Source organism: Nematolebias whitei, chromosome 9 (assembly GCF_014905685.2).
Source record: "Nematolebias whitei isolate Nwh7 chromosome 9, NemWhi1, whole genome shotgun sequence".
NCBI classification, from domain to species: Eukaryota; Metazoa; Chordata; class Actinopteri; order Cyprinodontiformes; family Rivulidae; genus Nematolebias; species Nematolebias whitei.
This window is the reverse complement of record NC_056506.1, coordinates 48,130,092-48,145,976: the sequence shown is the minus strand read 5'-3', so window position 1 is coordinate 48,145,976 and position 15,885 is coordinate 48,130,092. Positions and strand designations below refer to the sequence as shown.

At 39.7% G+C, this 15,885-nt stretch overlaps 1 protein-coding gene across 1 annotated transcript in view; it reads right to left on the bottom strand.

Annotated features, from left to right (window-relative positions):
• Nucleotides 1-15,885, bottom strand: part of LOC119414309 (extended synaptotagmin-2) — a 64,600-nt gene that overhangs the window by 16,801 nt on the left and 31,914 nt on the right. The window contains exons 8-10 of the mRNA XM_037681403.1: nucleotides 10,912-10,967; nucleotides 2,010-2,130; nucleotides 1,661-1,837 (exon numbers count right to left, since the gene is read on the bottom strand). Coding sequence (XP_037537331.1) covers nucleotides 1,661-1,837; nucleotides 2,010-2,130; nucleotides 10,912-10,967 — 354 coding nt within the window. The remainder of the gene's footprint in view (nucleotides 1-1,660; nucleotides 1,838-2,009; nucleotides 2,131-10,911; nucleotides 10,968-15,885) is intronic.

Genomic DNA, 15,885 nt, shown 5'->3' with positions numbered 1-15,885 from the left:
TCTAGATGCAGGAAGAGGGCCACTCGCATCATGAAGGACCCCACTCATCCAGCACACACACTTTTTGCCCCACTCACCCCAAACAGGAGGTTGCGGAGCATTAAGTGTAGAACCACTAACAATTATTTGTTTGCTCGACATCATAGTAAAGGTGTGTCTCAGTTGAAGTTTTACTTAATAAATGCACTTCAATGGTCAAATCAGTTTCATTTCAACGGGGCGTTGCAGCAAAATGAAGCAGATTTGACGATTGCTCCAAGCAGCGAGCAGAACAAAGGTGTCAGGCTATGGCAAGCCAACTGTGTTTTTAATAGCCACTTTTACCTATTACATGACACAACGGCATGCTATATAACTTGAGTGCCATCTAGCGGCTGAAAATGGTAGTGTTTAATATTTTCAGTCAGAATGAATGAAAACGGTCATATATCAGCCAAAAGTCGGTTTATAAATATGGGGAAATCCATAAATACGTCGCTTCGGTGTATAAGTCGCAAGGCATGCAAATTATGCAAAACAACATGACTTATAGGGCGAAAAGCACGGAATATCTCAGATCCCTAATACGGTTTATTTTTACACTTGATATTTTTGCTACTTTTGGGTATAACTGGGACTCTGCGTACACAGTTTTGTTCCACCTCATGTACGTGTGATGCAAACGACAATAAAGAACCTTGAACTTTTCTCAAACGGCATTAATCATTAAATAAAAACAATTGTTTTTTAAATGTGGAATGGAAACAAAACATTGAAAGAAAGATATTTTGTGGGGGACTGCCTAGAAAGGCAGCCACCTGAAAAGGGTCTTGCTTTTCTATCAACTTTAAACACTAAACAGCTTCTAACAGCAACAGTCAGGTCACATGACCTGGAGTGAAGACGTCTCTGAACAAAACACTGATCAACTATTGGAGCCATTTTGGCTCAAGATGGCTGCCACAGATACCTCAGAAAACACTAATTTAACTACAACTCAGTCATTCTTTGAGACATTGAGCTGAAATTTAATATGGTTGTAGCTGAGAGCGAGTTGTTACATATTCCTAATGCAAATTAAAAATCCAAGATGGCCGTCTTAGCTAAAAGGGAAGAAACATGACTCTTTTAAAAGATATTTAGCTGAAATTTGGTATAGTGGTAATTGAGAGCGAACCCCAACACACAATACTGTCAAATCAAACTTATTAAATGGCCACAACATAGCAGTCCCATCAAAGTTTCTATTTTCTTATTCTGCTCCTTAAGCATCTAAAGTGTACGCGTTCAAGGTTTTGTATTTTTTAAAGTTTTCCTTGTAGGAAAATAATATTTTGCTTAGAGCATTTTTATTTTTTTTTCTTGGTTATCATTTAAGATCAGTAAAGTGCCACTCGCTTGTTGACCAGAACTAGAGAATCAAGGCCCAATATCTGAAAAAGAAAATCTGAAAACTCTCGAGTACGCTCAATATCTGCATTGAAAAAAGACTGACGACATAAAGTTGTAAACAAACTTCATGTGATTTGTTGAGGAAGTTGTGACTAAACTACCTGGATTGATCCTGAGTCACACGCGTTACGTGACGGTTCTGCTCCATTTCTTCAGAACCGTTTTAAACTCGTCCTGATTATTTCTGGACTCCAGAATCCTGCTGGTGGTTTCTGTGAGTGCCGCTCACCTCATACACCTCGTTCCACTTCGGGTTCAGGTTCTCCTGGATAACTTTGCTCTTGTAAATGTCCGCTCCGACTCGGACCACTCCGTACGGGTCCGACTTGCCCTTGATCAACCCTCCCAGGATCTTGTCCTTACTCAGCAGGTCCTGGGCCTCGATGAAGTGGATTCTTAGGACGGCCTGAGGAGACAGAAGAGTGATGGACAAGTGTAGAAACTAAATTTATTGATACTTTTGGTCTTCACACATTTCACATCAGGAGTGTAAATTATCAAATGTGTTTTCTGTGACTCAGCAGAGATTTAACTGAAACAGCCAGAGCAGTCCCTCTTTGTGCGTATGAGTGGGATACCTTGGGGATGGGGAAGCGGAGTCTGGCCAGGTCCGCCTCTCCGACCAGAGGGATGTTGATTTTGTTCGGCAGGACCACGTAGCTGTAGATGATGTCCTGGAGGAGGCTGTCGCACAATCCGCTGAGACGAGAACACAGGTGCAGGGCAGGTAGGGTAGACGGGTAAAGAGACACCAAACGGAAAAAGAGAAGTCAGAAAAGATCCGTCGAGTGCATAAAAAGACAACATCGAGTGATTAAAATCCGTAAGGCTTCAAGCGCTGATTAAGAGGCTGACAAACAAATTCTCGTCTCCAGAGGGCAAACAGTTACGGCTTGTTGTGTTCAGACACTACAGCATCACACAGAACGCCAGGAAATACTGTAAACAGAGTCCGCGTCACACGTTTGACCGGAACACGTGACACACGTCTACAAATGTTAATCTGCAACGACGCAAGAAAACAGAAAAACTTAGTCTAAGAAGGAAAACGTGAGTAAACCCAGATCTAAAAGATGACACTTTGAACACTCGAATCAGAATTCAGTGTCGTCTCCCTCGGGTTTTTTTTTTTTAATATTTCCATGCATTTTTTAAATTTAAATGTTTTCAAAGACTCTACAGTTTAGAGTCATGAGGTCATCAGACATGATTTAGACTCTAAATCATGTTTTCTTTTTTGCAGACATGCTGTTTTGTCTTCTGGTACTAGTTTTTAGCTCATATTCTGCTTCTTTTAACTTCTGGCTTATATTTTCCTACTTTTAGCGAGACCTTTGCGACGTTTACCATTTAGCTAGTCTTTGTTACATTTACACGTGATCGCCAGAATTGAATTCAAAATCTTGCTTTTAACCTACAAAGCTCTCAACAACCTAGCTCCATCATATATTCAAGAACTTATTGTTCCATATTTTCCTACAGAGCACTTTGCTCTCAGACTGCAGGTTTACTCGTGGTTCCTAGAGTTTCCAAAAGCAGAATGGGAGGAAGATCTTTCAGTTCTCAGGCTCCTTCTCTTGAGGAACCAACTTCCAGTTTCTGTCCAGTTTGAAGACTGGGCTGACTTTCCTTTTTGATCAATCCTATAGTTAGGGTTGGCTTGTTATGTTGCTATAGACTTACTAGAGGACAAACTGATCTAATTTCCTTAAATGAATTGTTAAAATTTAATAGTTTTCATTTGATACTATTTCTATCTTAACATGTGATTCTTGACCTGCCATTGTGTATCTGTTACTACCAAACCCAGCCAGTCGAAGCAGATGGTCCGCTTGTCCTGAACCTGGTTCTGCTAAAGGTTTCTTCCTCATGAGAGTTTTTCCTTTCCACTGTCGCCTTCATGCTTGCTCAAGATGAGAGTTCTGCGATGAAGTTAAACTCAAAGCTGCTCCTCAGATAAATAAAGTTAAATTATTATTTTTATATATGAATGTTTCTGTTCAGTCCCTGAGACGACTTCTGTTGTGACTTGGCGCTAAACTAAATTGAATTTAGCTTTTAGCTACTTTTACATTTTGCCCCGTGTTTTTCTTTTTGCTTTAGCTAGTGTTGTGTTCATCTTTAACAGGGGAGTGGTGGCACAGAGGTTAGAGAACACTGTGATCGGAAGGTCGCCGGTTCAACTCCCCAGACCATAAACATCAAAATGTGGGTGGAAAAGGTGAAACACCCACATCTGCCTCCACCTTCATTTGCCGCACTTTGAGCAAGGCCCTTAACCCCCACCATCTGCTCCCAAACAGGTGTCTCTTGAAAGTACTCGTGACTCAATGAGACTTGTATAAATAAAGGTTAAATAAAAAAATAAAATAAACTGCTTCGTTTGCATTCCTTCAATAAATTTCAGCCAAGTCATCCAGAACTCAGCGTTCACCTTGTCTCTAGTTTTGAGCAGTTTTTTAAGAAACAGAAAATATTTCATCCTGAACTTTTACTGGATAAATTAAAATAAAATCCCGATACATTACTCAGAATAAGCAGACTAGTGCGTGTCCAAATAAAACAAGAAAAATTATCGGCCTGACGTGACGAAAGATCCTAAAATGAGTCTCAAGACTAATCAGAGTGCAAAGAAAAACAGCTAAACGTGTCGGTACGGTTCTGAAGGTGAAAGCCAGATTACAGATTTTATTGCGGTATTGTTAACCTTTTGTTTAAGCTGCGTTCATTCCAGATATTTTTATGCAAAACATGAACTTTCTTTCCAAAATGATCAGTGTTGCTCAGTAAATGGCTCACAGCTGCACTCGGACACAAATCTCTGACAGGCGGGTTTTAAAGAAAATGGCTCTGATCACCATATTTTTAAGGAATCTGTTCTTCTTTCAAGCTGGAGTTACAGGCAAGCCCAAAATAATAAAACTGAAATGCTCCTTTATTCCATGTGAAATTACTGCAATCAGTTCATATAACTCTTTATGTTATAATTGTTTTTACATTTTATTTACCTTTCTTTCCATTTTAACTCAACTTTGGCTGTTTACAATCTAACATAATTTTTAATGCACTGAACTTTTATCATTTATAGTTTTTTTTTATATGGTATATTGTTCTGGTTGTGTTTTATTACCACTGTAAAATCCAATGTCCTCTTTGAGGGACAATAAAAGGTCTGAATCTGAGATTATTTGAGAGACAGTTTTATAAAATAAAAATTCTAACTTCTCCATTAAATAAAAATATGTCTTTATAACTGCATGAAAACAAAACCAATTGTATTGTTTGCTTTGAAGAATTTAGGCATAAAGATTATTTTAAAATAAAAACCCTATATAAAATTAAATCATCTGACAGTTCACATTTCCTCCCCTAGATGGCAGCAGAGTTTTAAATAAGAACCAAAGTTAGATTTTGGTAAATACCTCTTTAAAAGTTGATTCTAGGTCAATTTTCCACCAAGTTTAAATCATTGCTTTTAGTATAAAATGCTGAGTGGTTATAACCGTGTTTATTAAAGGTATAAATAAGTCCAGATGAGCGTTAAATTGTGCATCTCTAGGTTTCTTAGCTGAAGTCAGCCTCAGATACGTCCAGCTGTTATGCCTATAAAAGGAGCTTGTTTTGGTGCGAGGCCGAGGGTGTCCGCTTTTCCAGCTGGGGGAGGCTGTAGCTTCTTGTGCTGTTTTGAGGCAAAATGCAAATCATCACAGAGGAAACGTACACACACAGGACCAGGAGGGTGGGGCAGGGCACAAACACACGTAGTTTTCTTCAAACTCGTTGAACGAGGAGAGCTGCATTGCACAGGGTGGAGTCTTTTAAAAGTCACGACGTGATTCTCAGCTGAAAACAAACCGGCAGGAAACACTTACAGGTTCGTCAGGAGGCGTCGTGACATAGTTAACGGTGAGCTAACAGCTCTTTGGGTAAGGGCGGGGGCACTCACAACATTTAGGTCATGTTTCGGGGGTTTGTTGTTCTTCTTTTATGTTTGAACTGGCTTTTTCCCCTCCCCTAAGAGCTCAGGCATCAATCATCTAGCAAAAAACAAAGAATGTAAACAGGAAGCGCATGAAGAACAAGACAAACACTCCCCTGACATCACCACTGAGCTCTGCGGGCTGAAAAACTAAAGTAAACATGCACAGAACAGACATACGTGTAGTAGTTCGGTATTTAATATGTGTCTGGGATTTACTCGTGTTAATATTTACATACGTGTTGGGAGTCTTTTCTAGTTTTAAGCATGGAATAATACCTGCAAGCCTTTCTGCACTAGTGACTGAAGCCACTCCTAAATAATGCTGTTCCTCCTCCTCTACATCAGCTCCAAGAGCAAAGCAGCCATCGTTTGGTTTCGGTTTGTTACTTAATATATGAGAGAAGCTTTAAAAGGCGTGTCCAGTGCTTCAGAAGCTGCAGAACAACCGCATGTAGGAATAAACAAGACTCTGAAACTCTCAAACATGACAACAAAGTCCATGCTCAATAAACCTCAATCAAACATGACGTTAAGGGAAGTTAAATGCAAAAGTCTAGCATCCTCCACCGAATCATACTTCTGCACCTTTGTTGCTTCGTACCCATGGACTCTTGGTACAAATCAGCCACTGGTCTCTTTGTACCACTTTTGCCCACTTCATATTAAACCCTATTCACACGGGATGAGTTTTACCTAAGGACCACATGCTATTTGTAATAATTACGGAGATTGTCTGTGTTGTTAATCCCGTGGGAATCGGCCATGTCAGTAATTTGTAAAGTAAAAATTCCCCCGCAAATTACCTACTATATTTTGATGAACTCAGAGGTCCTGTGATAATACTAATCCAATGTGAATAGGCATCTCTGTGATTTGGACAGAAATGGGCAGATCTGTTACATAATTAGGTGGCTTTTCTTTTTGTTTAAGCAAAATCATTTGGAAAAATATAGAACAAGGCTAATTTAAATGAACGCGCTGCTCGCTTCAGCTTTTATGCTGCTACTTCCTTCACCGCAGATGACAGGCGCAGAGACGCGTGTGTGATCAGCTGACCCACCCATCCATCCATCCATTATATTTACCTGCTTCTTCCTTTTCGGGTAATGACGTTCTGCTCAAATCAGGTATCAAACTCCTAAAGTTACAATTTAAAATGTCTGCCTAAAGACACAAGCAGGTTGGTTTGCACTTCCTCTGCATCTCAAAGAAGCAGCATCCACTTCAGCATGACACAGTCCAGAGTCTGTGCCTGGCACGAGTATTTTATAAACCACCATTGTGTCCACAACAATGTAGTTTAATTTGTGAAAATGTCGGTAGTGGTAGTGATAAATATGTGCAAGACTTTGGTAAGACAGTGAGAAGCCCTGTTCTTATTGGTGTTCTGGACTTTAATCAATCCAGCATGTAGATAAATGGCTGCTCATCATGTCGTTTCATCAAGAGAATAAATTTGATGGTGCCCATCTCTTCTCCGTGCTCTCGATCACTATCTTGCATAGAGGTGGTTGAAGCGTTCTGCCACAGTGTAGCTGCAGAATATCTGCTGCTTGGAGCCACAGATGAGCTGGGTGTTGGTGAGGACCACTTAGGGATCGACCATCTGTAATGCACAAGCAGCACAGCTGCAGCCATGTGACCCTCAAAGGCGCTACCTCTCCCCTCACAGCACAAGCACAAACCAGTGTTTAAAACGATCCAAACCTTTGCTGCCCTTCAAGAAACAGAGCCCACACGGTCCAACGTCAGTGAACCCAGAGACGACAGAAACTGGAATCTGTAACACCTACAAGTGTTTTTCTAACATCTTTTTTGATTTCTATAGTTGGGGACCTTTAATGTGGCTCGAACTGCAACACGTACCCCCACAAATTTTATCTCAAAACGACCGGCTCGGCACCGTGATGTGTGCTCTTACCTCTATTGGCATTTCGAGTTACTATAGCGACGTAACTTGTAAACAAAGACGCCATTTTTCTCATTGAAAAGCGCTGACAGAACTCTAGACAGCTTCTAGATGCCACAATGAGGTCACATGACCTCGAGGGCAGAGGTCTCTGAACAAACTCAGAAAGTCATCAAACAAACTCTTCCTACCACCACCACATCTTTCAAGATACACAAACACATAACATATTATTTAATATAATATTTAACATATCAAAACCTAAGTATTTTTGATATCTCAATTTTTTAATGGCTGCCTCGTGGCAGTACCCATCAAAGTAAACAGTAAATGTACTGATTTATATAGCGGTTTTCTATCTTTTCAAGATACTCAAAGCGCTTTACAACAATCTGTGTCCTCATTTACACATTCATACAGCACTTTGTTTCTACAAAGAATAATCAGAGCTTTATCACATTCATACACTGCTGGGACACACATTGGAGGCAAAGAGGGGTTCAGTGTCTTGTTCAGGGACACTTTGGCATGTGACTGCTGGCGGAATCAAACCCCCAACTCTCGCATTGGAGGACGACTGCTCTAATCACTCAGCCACAGCCGCACAAGTTTCTCCAGGAACCGTCTAGTTGCTTCCACTGTTAGCTGATCTTGTTAATTCAGCCATTTCACTCAAGAGCAAAATGAGCAAATGTGCAGTAATTCAATTAAATTCAATTCAAAAATACTTTATTAATCCCGGAGGGAAATTATTTGTTGTTGTAACTCGTGATCCTCGTTTCATTAAGAGATGCTATAGATGCTGATGGCTGTAGGCAGGAAGGATCTCTTGTAAAGGTCCATCCCACAGTGGATCCTAAGAAACTGACTTCAGATGCCGTCTGATCCGTCCATCCAGACTCAGCTGGCCTCTTGGTTCCCCCGGGCTGTAGGACCGCCCAAATGCCAGGCAGAACTCCTCCCACAGCAACGGCCACTCCTCCCAGCAATCTGCCGAGCTCCTCGTCACTGCGGACAGCCAGCTGTAGGTGCCGAGGGACGATCCTGTCCTGCTGTCATGAGCCGTGTTTCCTGCTAGTTCCAGGATCTCAGTGGTCAGACACTCGAGCACAGCTGGCAGGTAGATGAGAGTGCATCCACAGAACATCCTTTTCAACTCATTTGGGGTTTGGGGCTGTAGTTGAGATATTATTTGAGCTTTTGAGACGTTAATCAGCTGCTGTTGGTTGTAGAAAACTGCCTTGTTGCCACGGTTACGCATCATAACAAATGTCCAAAAGTAAAAGTGTCAGTAAAAATCCTTCCAGCTGCACAGCATCTGATACCAGAGGGAACAATCATCCAAAAAATGTGATTTACATCCAGAAAAAGAGGAATTAAAAAGTTTCCAAAAGCAAAATGTCAGAATGAAAGTAACAGAGCTGCTCCGACATGCAGCCACCTTGAGCGGCGCAATTCTAGAATTAAACTGGAGTAGAAGTGAACAAATGGTTGTTTTGGACTGGTGTCAAAGCAACATTCTGTCTGGAAATACACCTAACATCATGTCTGTCTGCAAAGAACCCCTTCTTTCATAATAATGTTATAAATATATCAAACGTAGTGACGAAATGGAAAAGCCATCATCTGCTGTGTCCATGGTGGTTAAGGAAATGGTTTCTGAGGCAAATGTGTGTCCCGAGACTTTCTCTTTGAAGTTTTCCTGTAATTTTCTCTTCACGTCATAAAGAGATCTGATGGATCGTCTCGTTTTAGTTTCCAAACTGCAGAGAGGTTAATGTTACGTTTTCTGACAACACCAGGACTGCTGCTCATTCCTGTTGAAGCTTCCGTGTCCTCAAACGGGGAACGAAAGAAAAAGATGCAAAAACTTTAAAGTGTCTCTTAAAAACATTTCTCAGCAATCCAACATTTGAATTCAGAGACTTTTTTTTTCCTGCACAAATTACAAACAATTTAAAGCAAATATTCCAAATATGAGCAACACAAATAGCTCATTAATGAAACAAAACCAGGAAGTGGGAAAAGTTGAAGCACAAACGTACAATAAAGAGAAGTACCTGGTGCCTCCAGGAAAAAGATAAGACATTTGAATTCATACACGACACAGCAAACAAGTTCTCAAAGTGCGGCCAAAGTTTGCATTGAAAAGCAGCTTTCAGTTAGAGTCCTGCAAAGCTAACCCATAATAATGCTTCATTGAGGTCTGACGGGTTCCCATAATGCACCTCTTCATGTCCACTTTGCATGTGAGAGAAGGAATAATGTTTGCACTGCAGAGCCTCAATAATGAGACATCGTGAGCAGAAACAAAAACAGATGGCGTGCATGTTTTACAGCTGCTGCTCTACGGCGTTAATTGATTATGAGGAGGTGTTTTTGTATCAATATTACTTGCAAGTGATCAGCAGCAAATACTAAACATTTGGCGTCTAATGCTGGTGAAACAGGATCTATCTCTGAATGGCAACACTTGTTGGTTTTCAGAAGAAAGACTGAAACGAACGTTTGAATCATACAAACACACCTGGCAGGATTTTATAAGCTGCAAATGCATTCTATTTTTTCTATTATAGTTATTTCCAAATGATTATCACTTTAAAATATCGTTTAAAAAAAATTAATGAATCTTTTGCAGATAAAAAGCCATTTCAAAACTCTTTATCAATAAAACCTTCTTCACCAACATAAAAAGTTACAAACCCATAGCATGAGATAAAACGTTTATTAAATAATAAAACTGTGTATTATTTTCACTAAGTGAGCCTTTAATCCAAAACACAGTTCATCGAAGGCTGATTCTGTATATTTGTGTTTATTCCTTTAAAGGAATATTGAATATATAATATTAGACTGACATGGGAGCAAAGCTACTATAATAGTTCACAATAATAAATAAATATTTAGGTTTTGTTTGTTTGTTTCAATGTCAGAAATAAAAGTTTACAGAATATTTTTGAAAATCAAGTCAGAATTGTCAGTTTTCAGTCGTATTTCCAGAACACCTTAAATTTTAAATAGTTAAGAGGCTTTTTTTTGCTTTTGCTTTAAGTTTAAAATAATTTTTAAGAATGCTTTCCATTTCTCTGCATGTAACCAATTTGGTAGAAATAAATTTATCTTTGGGTGGAAGTCATTTTTAGCCAAACGGATTAAAAAAAAGAATATCTACGCCTCCTAAAGTGACTAACGCTGACCAGGTACACAACAACAGTACAGCAGAGCTTTTTTTTTTTTTTTTACATAAACTCCTACACAAATTTTCTATTTTCACAGGACAAAATACAAAACCTGTATCAGAAATGACGTTTCTTGTTACAAACGTGTTCATGTTTTGAAACTTAATGTTTTCCCACAGCTCATAGGGCAAGGCAGACAGGAGAGGAAACAAAGAGAATCCCTGCATTTTGTTAAATGAGGTAAGAAAGGTTTATTTAATAATGATTAATTGTCTCTTATGAACACTGGATGTGTTCAAAATATCAGTAAAAGTTCAAAGTTGCAAACATCATGGACACAAACAGCTTCATGCTGTAAATCCTCACTATAAAATCAGTGAGTTTGACTCAAAGCTGCTGCAGGTACTTACTTTACACCTGGAATATCCAGTATGTTTGTGAGTCCCGACCAATTTATATCCAGCATCTGAAAGACAGAAGCAATGCAACTTAAACAAGTGACACCCCATGCCCCCCCCGAAGCTGAGGGACTTGAACAGTGGACGTTTGTAGTTCTGGAGATGAGCGTTTGTCTGGACTGGAACTGAGCAGAGAACACAAGTAAACCTTGATGTTTTTGGTACGAGATATTCAAGTGGGTAGGAGTTACACTGTGGAGAAGAAAAGAGGTTGGCATTATGGGTTGTCAAAGGTGGCGCAGATCCTGGTGAGTGGAGGGAATTTTATTCACCAACAGGTGCAATGGCGGAGCCAGTGGGATGTCAATGGGGGCCTTGGCCACCACAGAATAATCTTCGGCCACCCCATTCATTTGAGGAAACTATACTTTTAAAAAACATAAAAACTAGAAAGCATAATTTACTCAAATGATAAGGCGGTTGGTTTACATATATATATTTGGCGGTGGCCATTTTGGATTTTTGACACGTCAACCCAATTTTCAATGATATTTCTTACGTCTAAATGCAGCCACACAACAAAACGGAAGTCGGTACCTCAATGATTTTTCCAGTTATCGTGCTCGTAACATGCACGTATGGACAGACAAATAAGAGAGTATTTCCAATTCCCATATTTGATACTGTCAACGTTTTAGGGAGACGAGCAGTAACAAATGTCATACATGAGCAATATTTTGAAGAAATTTAATCTAATTTTTATAAGATTTGGCCAAAGTTTTGATTCCTGACGAGAACTTTAAAGGACTGACCTGGTTTTGCCAAAGTAAGAGATGAGAGCTTTATTGTCATTATATAAGAGGTAATGTAATGAAATTCAAAAAAGGTTTCAAGCTGGAATTTCAAACAGTTTGAAGGCAACCTTTAGTGTCTTCTATAGCAGAAGTCAAACCAAGTTTATTTGCAACTGTTGCCCAAAAAGCAGATTTTTTTTAATTCCTTTGAATTTCTTACAATAATTTTGTCTCATTGTAACTGTTTTGAGATGTTTTATATACAAACTGAAAAACATGAGTGACTAATTTACATGAGCCCAGGCTGCTGGGGTCTGTTAGAGCCAGGGAAACTACCGTAGTTAGCAACTGGTAAATAAAAAAGGAAAAAAACAATCTAAACTTCCAGAACGTGAGTGGACCAGTTCTATGAAACCAAGTTCATAAAATCTGTTTGAGCTGCACAGAAAGTCCAGGTTGGAGATGAAGCAGGAGGTTCTGCTCCAGCTTGTTCCTGTTGGCACCAGAAGTTGGGTTTCAGGTGAAGAAACCGAGCACTGAAAGCCACGACGACGTGCTCTCACATTACTCACAAAAGAAAGGCGTGTTCGCGGGGATCGTCAGAGTGGGAGCAGAACCTGAATTTCTAATCCAGTTGCTGGGTCTGTGTGCTAGAACCTAAACTGGGTCACCTGAGGAGCACGACTGCAAGAAGCGGTGAAATGTGGGTGCTCACGAAGGTTTTCTAACTACAACCAGTGAATGAAATCATCTTTGGCGCTGCTGCACCTTTTTTTTGTCCAAATATCTTCAGGTCTTGGCCGTTTGTTAGGTAATCTACAGACAACCACACCGCGGTGTTCACATACCACTGCCTCAGCTGCCTTGGGAGAGGAACAGCTGAATTACAGCATGAATCATTCCTAACACACCCTCACACCCACCGAATACCACGATTACTGCAACCAGCAGCAGACAGAAGCAGCACTGCAAAGAAGCACCAGGGATGGGAAGCTATACACACGAGGCTGCAGAAAGGAAGAGTGTGCAGGACTTTTAGGATAAAATCTCACTAAAGATGATGTCACGTTACTTAAAAAACCTCAAATATTTAGAAATCAGTGTTTTAAAATCATTAAAATACTACAAAAGCATCCGAGTTGAGTCTTACTTTGATCTACCTCACATTCTTGTGGAAGTGGAAAACATCTCTCACAAACTGAGTCATTCTCTGGGTATTTCCTGACTTTTAAGATGTTTTCTTTGAATAATCTGAGATAATCCAGGTTAAAGGTTCCAACTCTATTTCCAAATAAAATGGAACATTTTGTGTAATGTGAAGAAAAAAACAATATAATGATTTTCTAATTTCTTTTTGCCCATATTTTATTCAGAGTGAAACAATAAATATATCAAATATTAAAACTAAGGCATTGTACAGGTTTTGTTTGTTTGTTTGCGGGGGGGGGGGGGGGGGGGGAAATTTTAAAGGTGATGGCAGCAGCACACCTCCAAAAGTCCAAAAGTTGAGATGGTTGCAAGAAAACGCTATGAAAAGAAATTGTACCAATAAGAAACAGCTGGAGGATCATTACATTACTGGCAGCAGGTTTGCAAAAGGAGCATTAGATAGGCTGATGTTCTTAGAAGTAAAGATGGGCAGAGGTTTACCGGTCTGCTTCAAATTGTATCTAAAGAGGAGCACGTTTTGAATAACGTTCCTCAGTGGAAAATTTAGTAGACTTTAAGTAGACATAATATCATCAAATGGTTTCAACAATCTGTAGAAACCTCTGAGCTCAGAGGACGAAGCTGAAGGTCAATATTGGATAATTGAGGTCTTCAAGTCCTCAGGGACCACTGCAATAAAACGGGTCTGGTTCTATTCTGGGCTCAGGAACACGTCCACAAATCACTGTCTATAAACACAGTTTATGCCATGCACAAATACTGACTTGTCTAGACTATTGCAATGGTTTATTATCTGGGTGTCCAAATACTTCTTTAAAACGTCTTCAGTTGATCCAAAATGCTGCTGCCAGAGTCTTAACTGGAGTTACTGGGAGAGATCATATCTCTCCAGTTTTAGCTTCTCTCCATTGGCTCCCTGTTAAATCCAGAATTGAATTCAAAATCTTACTTCTAACCTACAAAGCTCTCAACAACCTAGCTCCATCTTATATTACAGATCTTATTGTTCCATATTTTCCTAACAGAGCACTTTGTTCTCAGACTGCAGGTTTACTTGTGGTTCCTAGAGTTTCCAAAAGCAGAATGGGAGGAAGATCTTTCAGTTCTCAGGCTTCTCTCTTGTGGAACCAACTTCCAGTTTCTGTCCGTGAGGCTGACACATTGTCCAGTTTAAAGACTGGGATTAAGACTTTCCTTTTTGATAAATCCTATAGTTAGGGTTGGCTTGTCATTCTGCTATAGGCTTACTAGAGGACAAATTGACCTAATTTCCTTAAATGAATTGTTAAAATTGAATAGTTTTCATTTGATACTATTTCTATCTTAACTTGTGATTCTTGACCTGCCATTGTGTATCTGTTACTACCAAACCCAGCCAGTCGAAGCAGATGGCCTCTTGTCCTGATCCTGGTTCTGCTAAAGGTTTCTTCCTCATGAGGGAGTTTTTCCTTTCCACTGTCGCCTTCATGCTTGTTCAGGATGAGAGTTCTGTGATGGAGTTAAACTCAAAGCTGCTCCTCAGATAAATAATGTTAAATTATTATTTTTATATATGAATGTTTCTGTTCAGCCCCTGAGACGACTTCTGTTGTGACTTGGCACTAAACTAAATTGAATTTAGCTTTTAGCTACTTTTACATTTTTCCCAGTGTTTTTCTTTTTGCTTTAGCTAGTGTTGTGTTCATCTTTAACAGGGGAGTGGTGGCACAGAGGTTAGAGAACCCTGTGATCGGAAGGTCGCCGGTTCAACTCCCCAGACCATAAACATCAAAATGTGGGTGGAAAAGGTGAAACGCGTTCAAGTTTTACTTATCGTCTTTTGCCGTTGACATTTTCGTGCCTTGATTTTTGATAGGTTCCATCCAGTAGCTGCTGCGTTTTATGTTTTTAAGTCCGATGATTTAGATGCGAGCGGCACTTGATGAAAACAAAAAGACGAGACATGCACCAACTAAAAGACAGGTCGGCTGGGTGAAGCGCGGATTCTCGACGAATCACATTGTGACACCGCAGCTGTATTACCGAAGCTTGGCATCCTGTCTGTCACAACAAAACCACGACCCAGAGAGAGTAACGGGGTGGAGAAATGGTACCAACAGCCGAAAATACATAAACCACTAACATCCCAGTGGGGGCGGCCACTTCTACTTCTGATAATTCAACGGGTTTGTTTTATTTATTACCTCCGAGACTAAATTAGATAAATACAGGAACGCAACGACGGCACAAACCTCTTTAGGGCTGCGTCTATCAACTATTTTTAATTTGATTAATCATGTAATGCTTAAAATATGACAGAAGATTTTATATAATCTCAGAGTCAGCTTTCAGTTTTTGTTTGAGGTAGTAAAAGATGTGATTATTGCTCATCATTTCTTTTTTTTGTCTTCAAATCACGCCTGAACTCAAACAGATGCTTCCACATATCAGTGTTGTATCAATACCGCTCCACGGCGTTGTCACTGAGCCTCGTGAAACGTTTAAAAATACTTTCCTTCACAGAAAAGGATATGATGTTAGTGTTATCTCACTTTCTGTAGGAGATGTGACGCAGACTGATGATGAGGCTGTAAAACAGACTCCTGGTCTCAGTTTGTGTCAAACTGGAAAAACTTAACTTGGGTTTCTTAATACCAGTAACAAAGTGCTCAATATATAAAAATAAAAACTGGCAGATGTCATTAAAGTGGTGATGTGAGCTGAAAACTTTGCCCAGCAGCAGATGAGGAGACAAAAGGTGTGTTGAAAATATATAGGCATCACTTAAAAAAAGTCCCACACCAAACATTTTTGCATCTCACTCATCTTAAATAGGACTAAATTTAAAAACACTCCCCCCAGACAGTCTCATTAGGAACTATTCACAGTTATACTCTTTTGGTTTTATCTTTATTTCAAACCTGAAAATATTCATTTTTATCTTCAGGTAAATAAGAGGCAGCTCAGAAACAAAGCAGCTTTGTACAAAATGTTTTCATAAACGTGTGTTCTGTCTCTGCAGACACCAGTCTGAAATCTACAA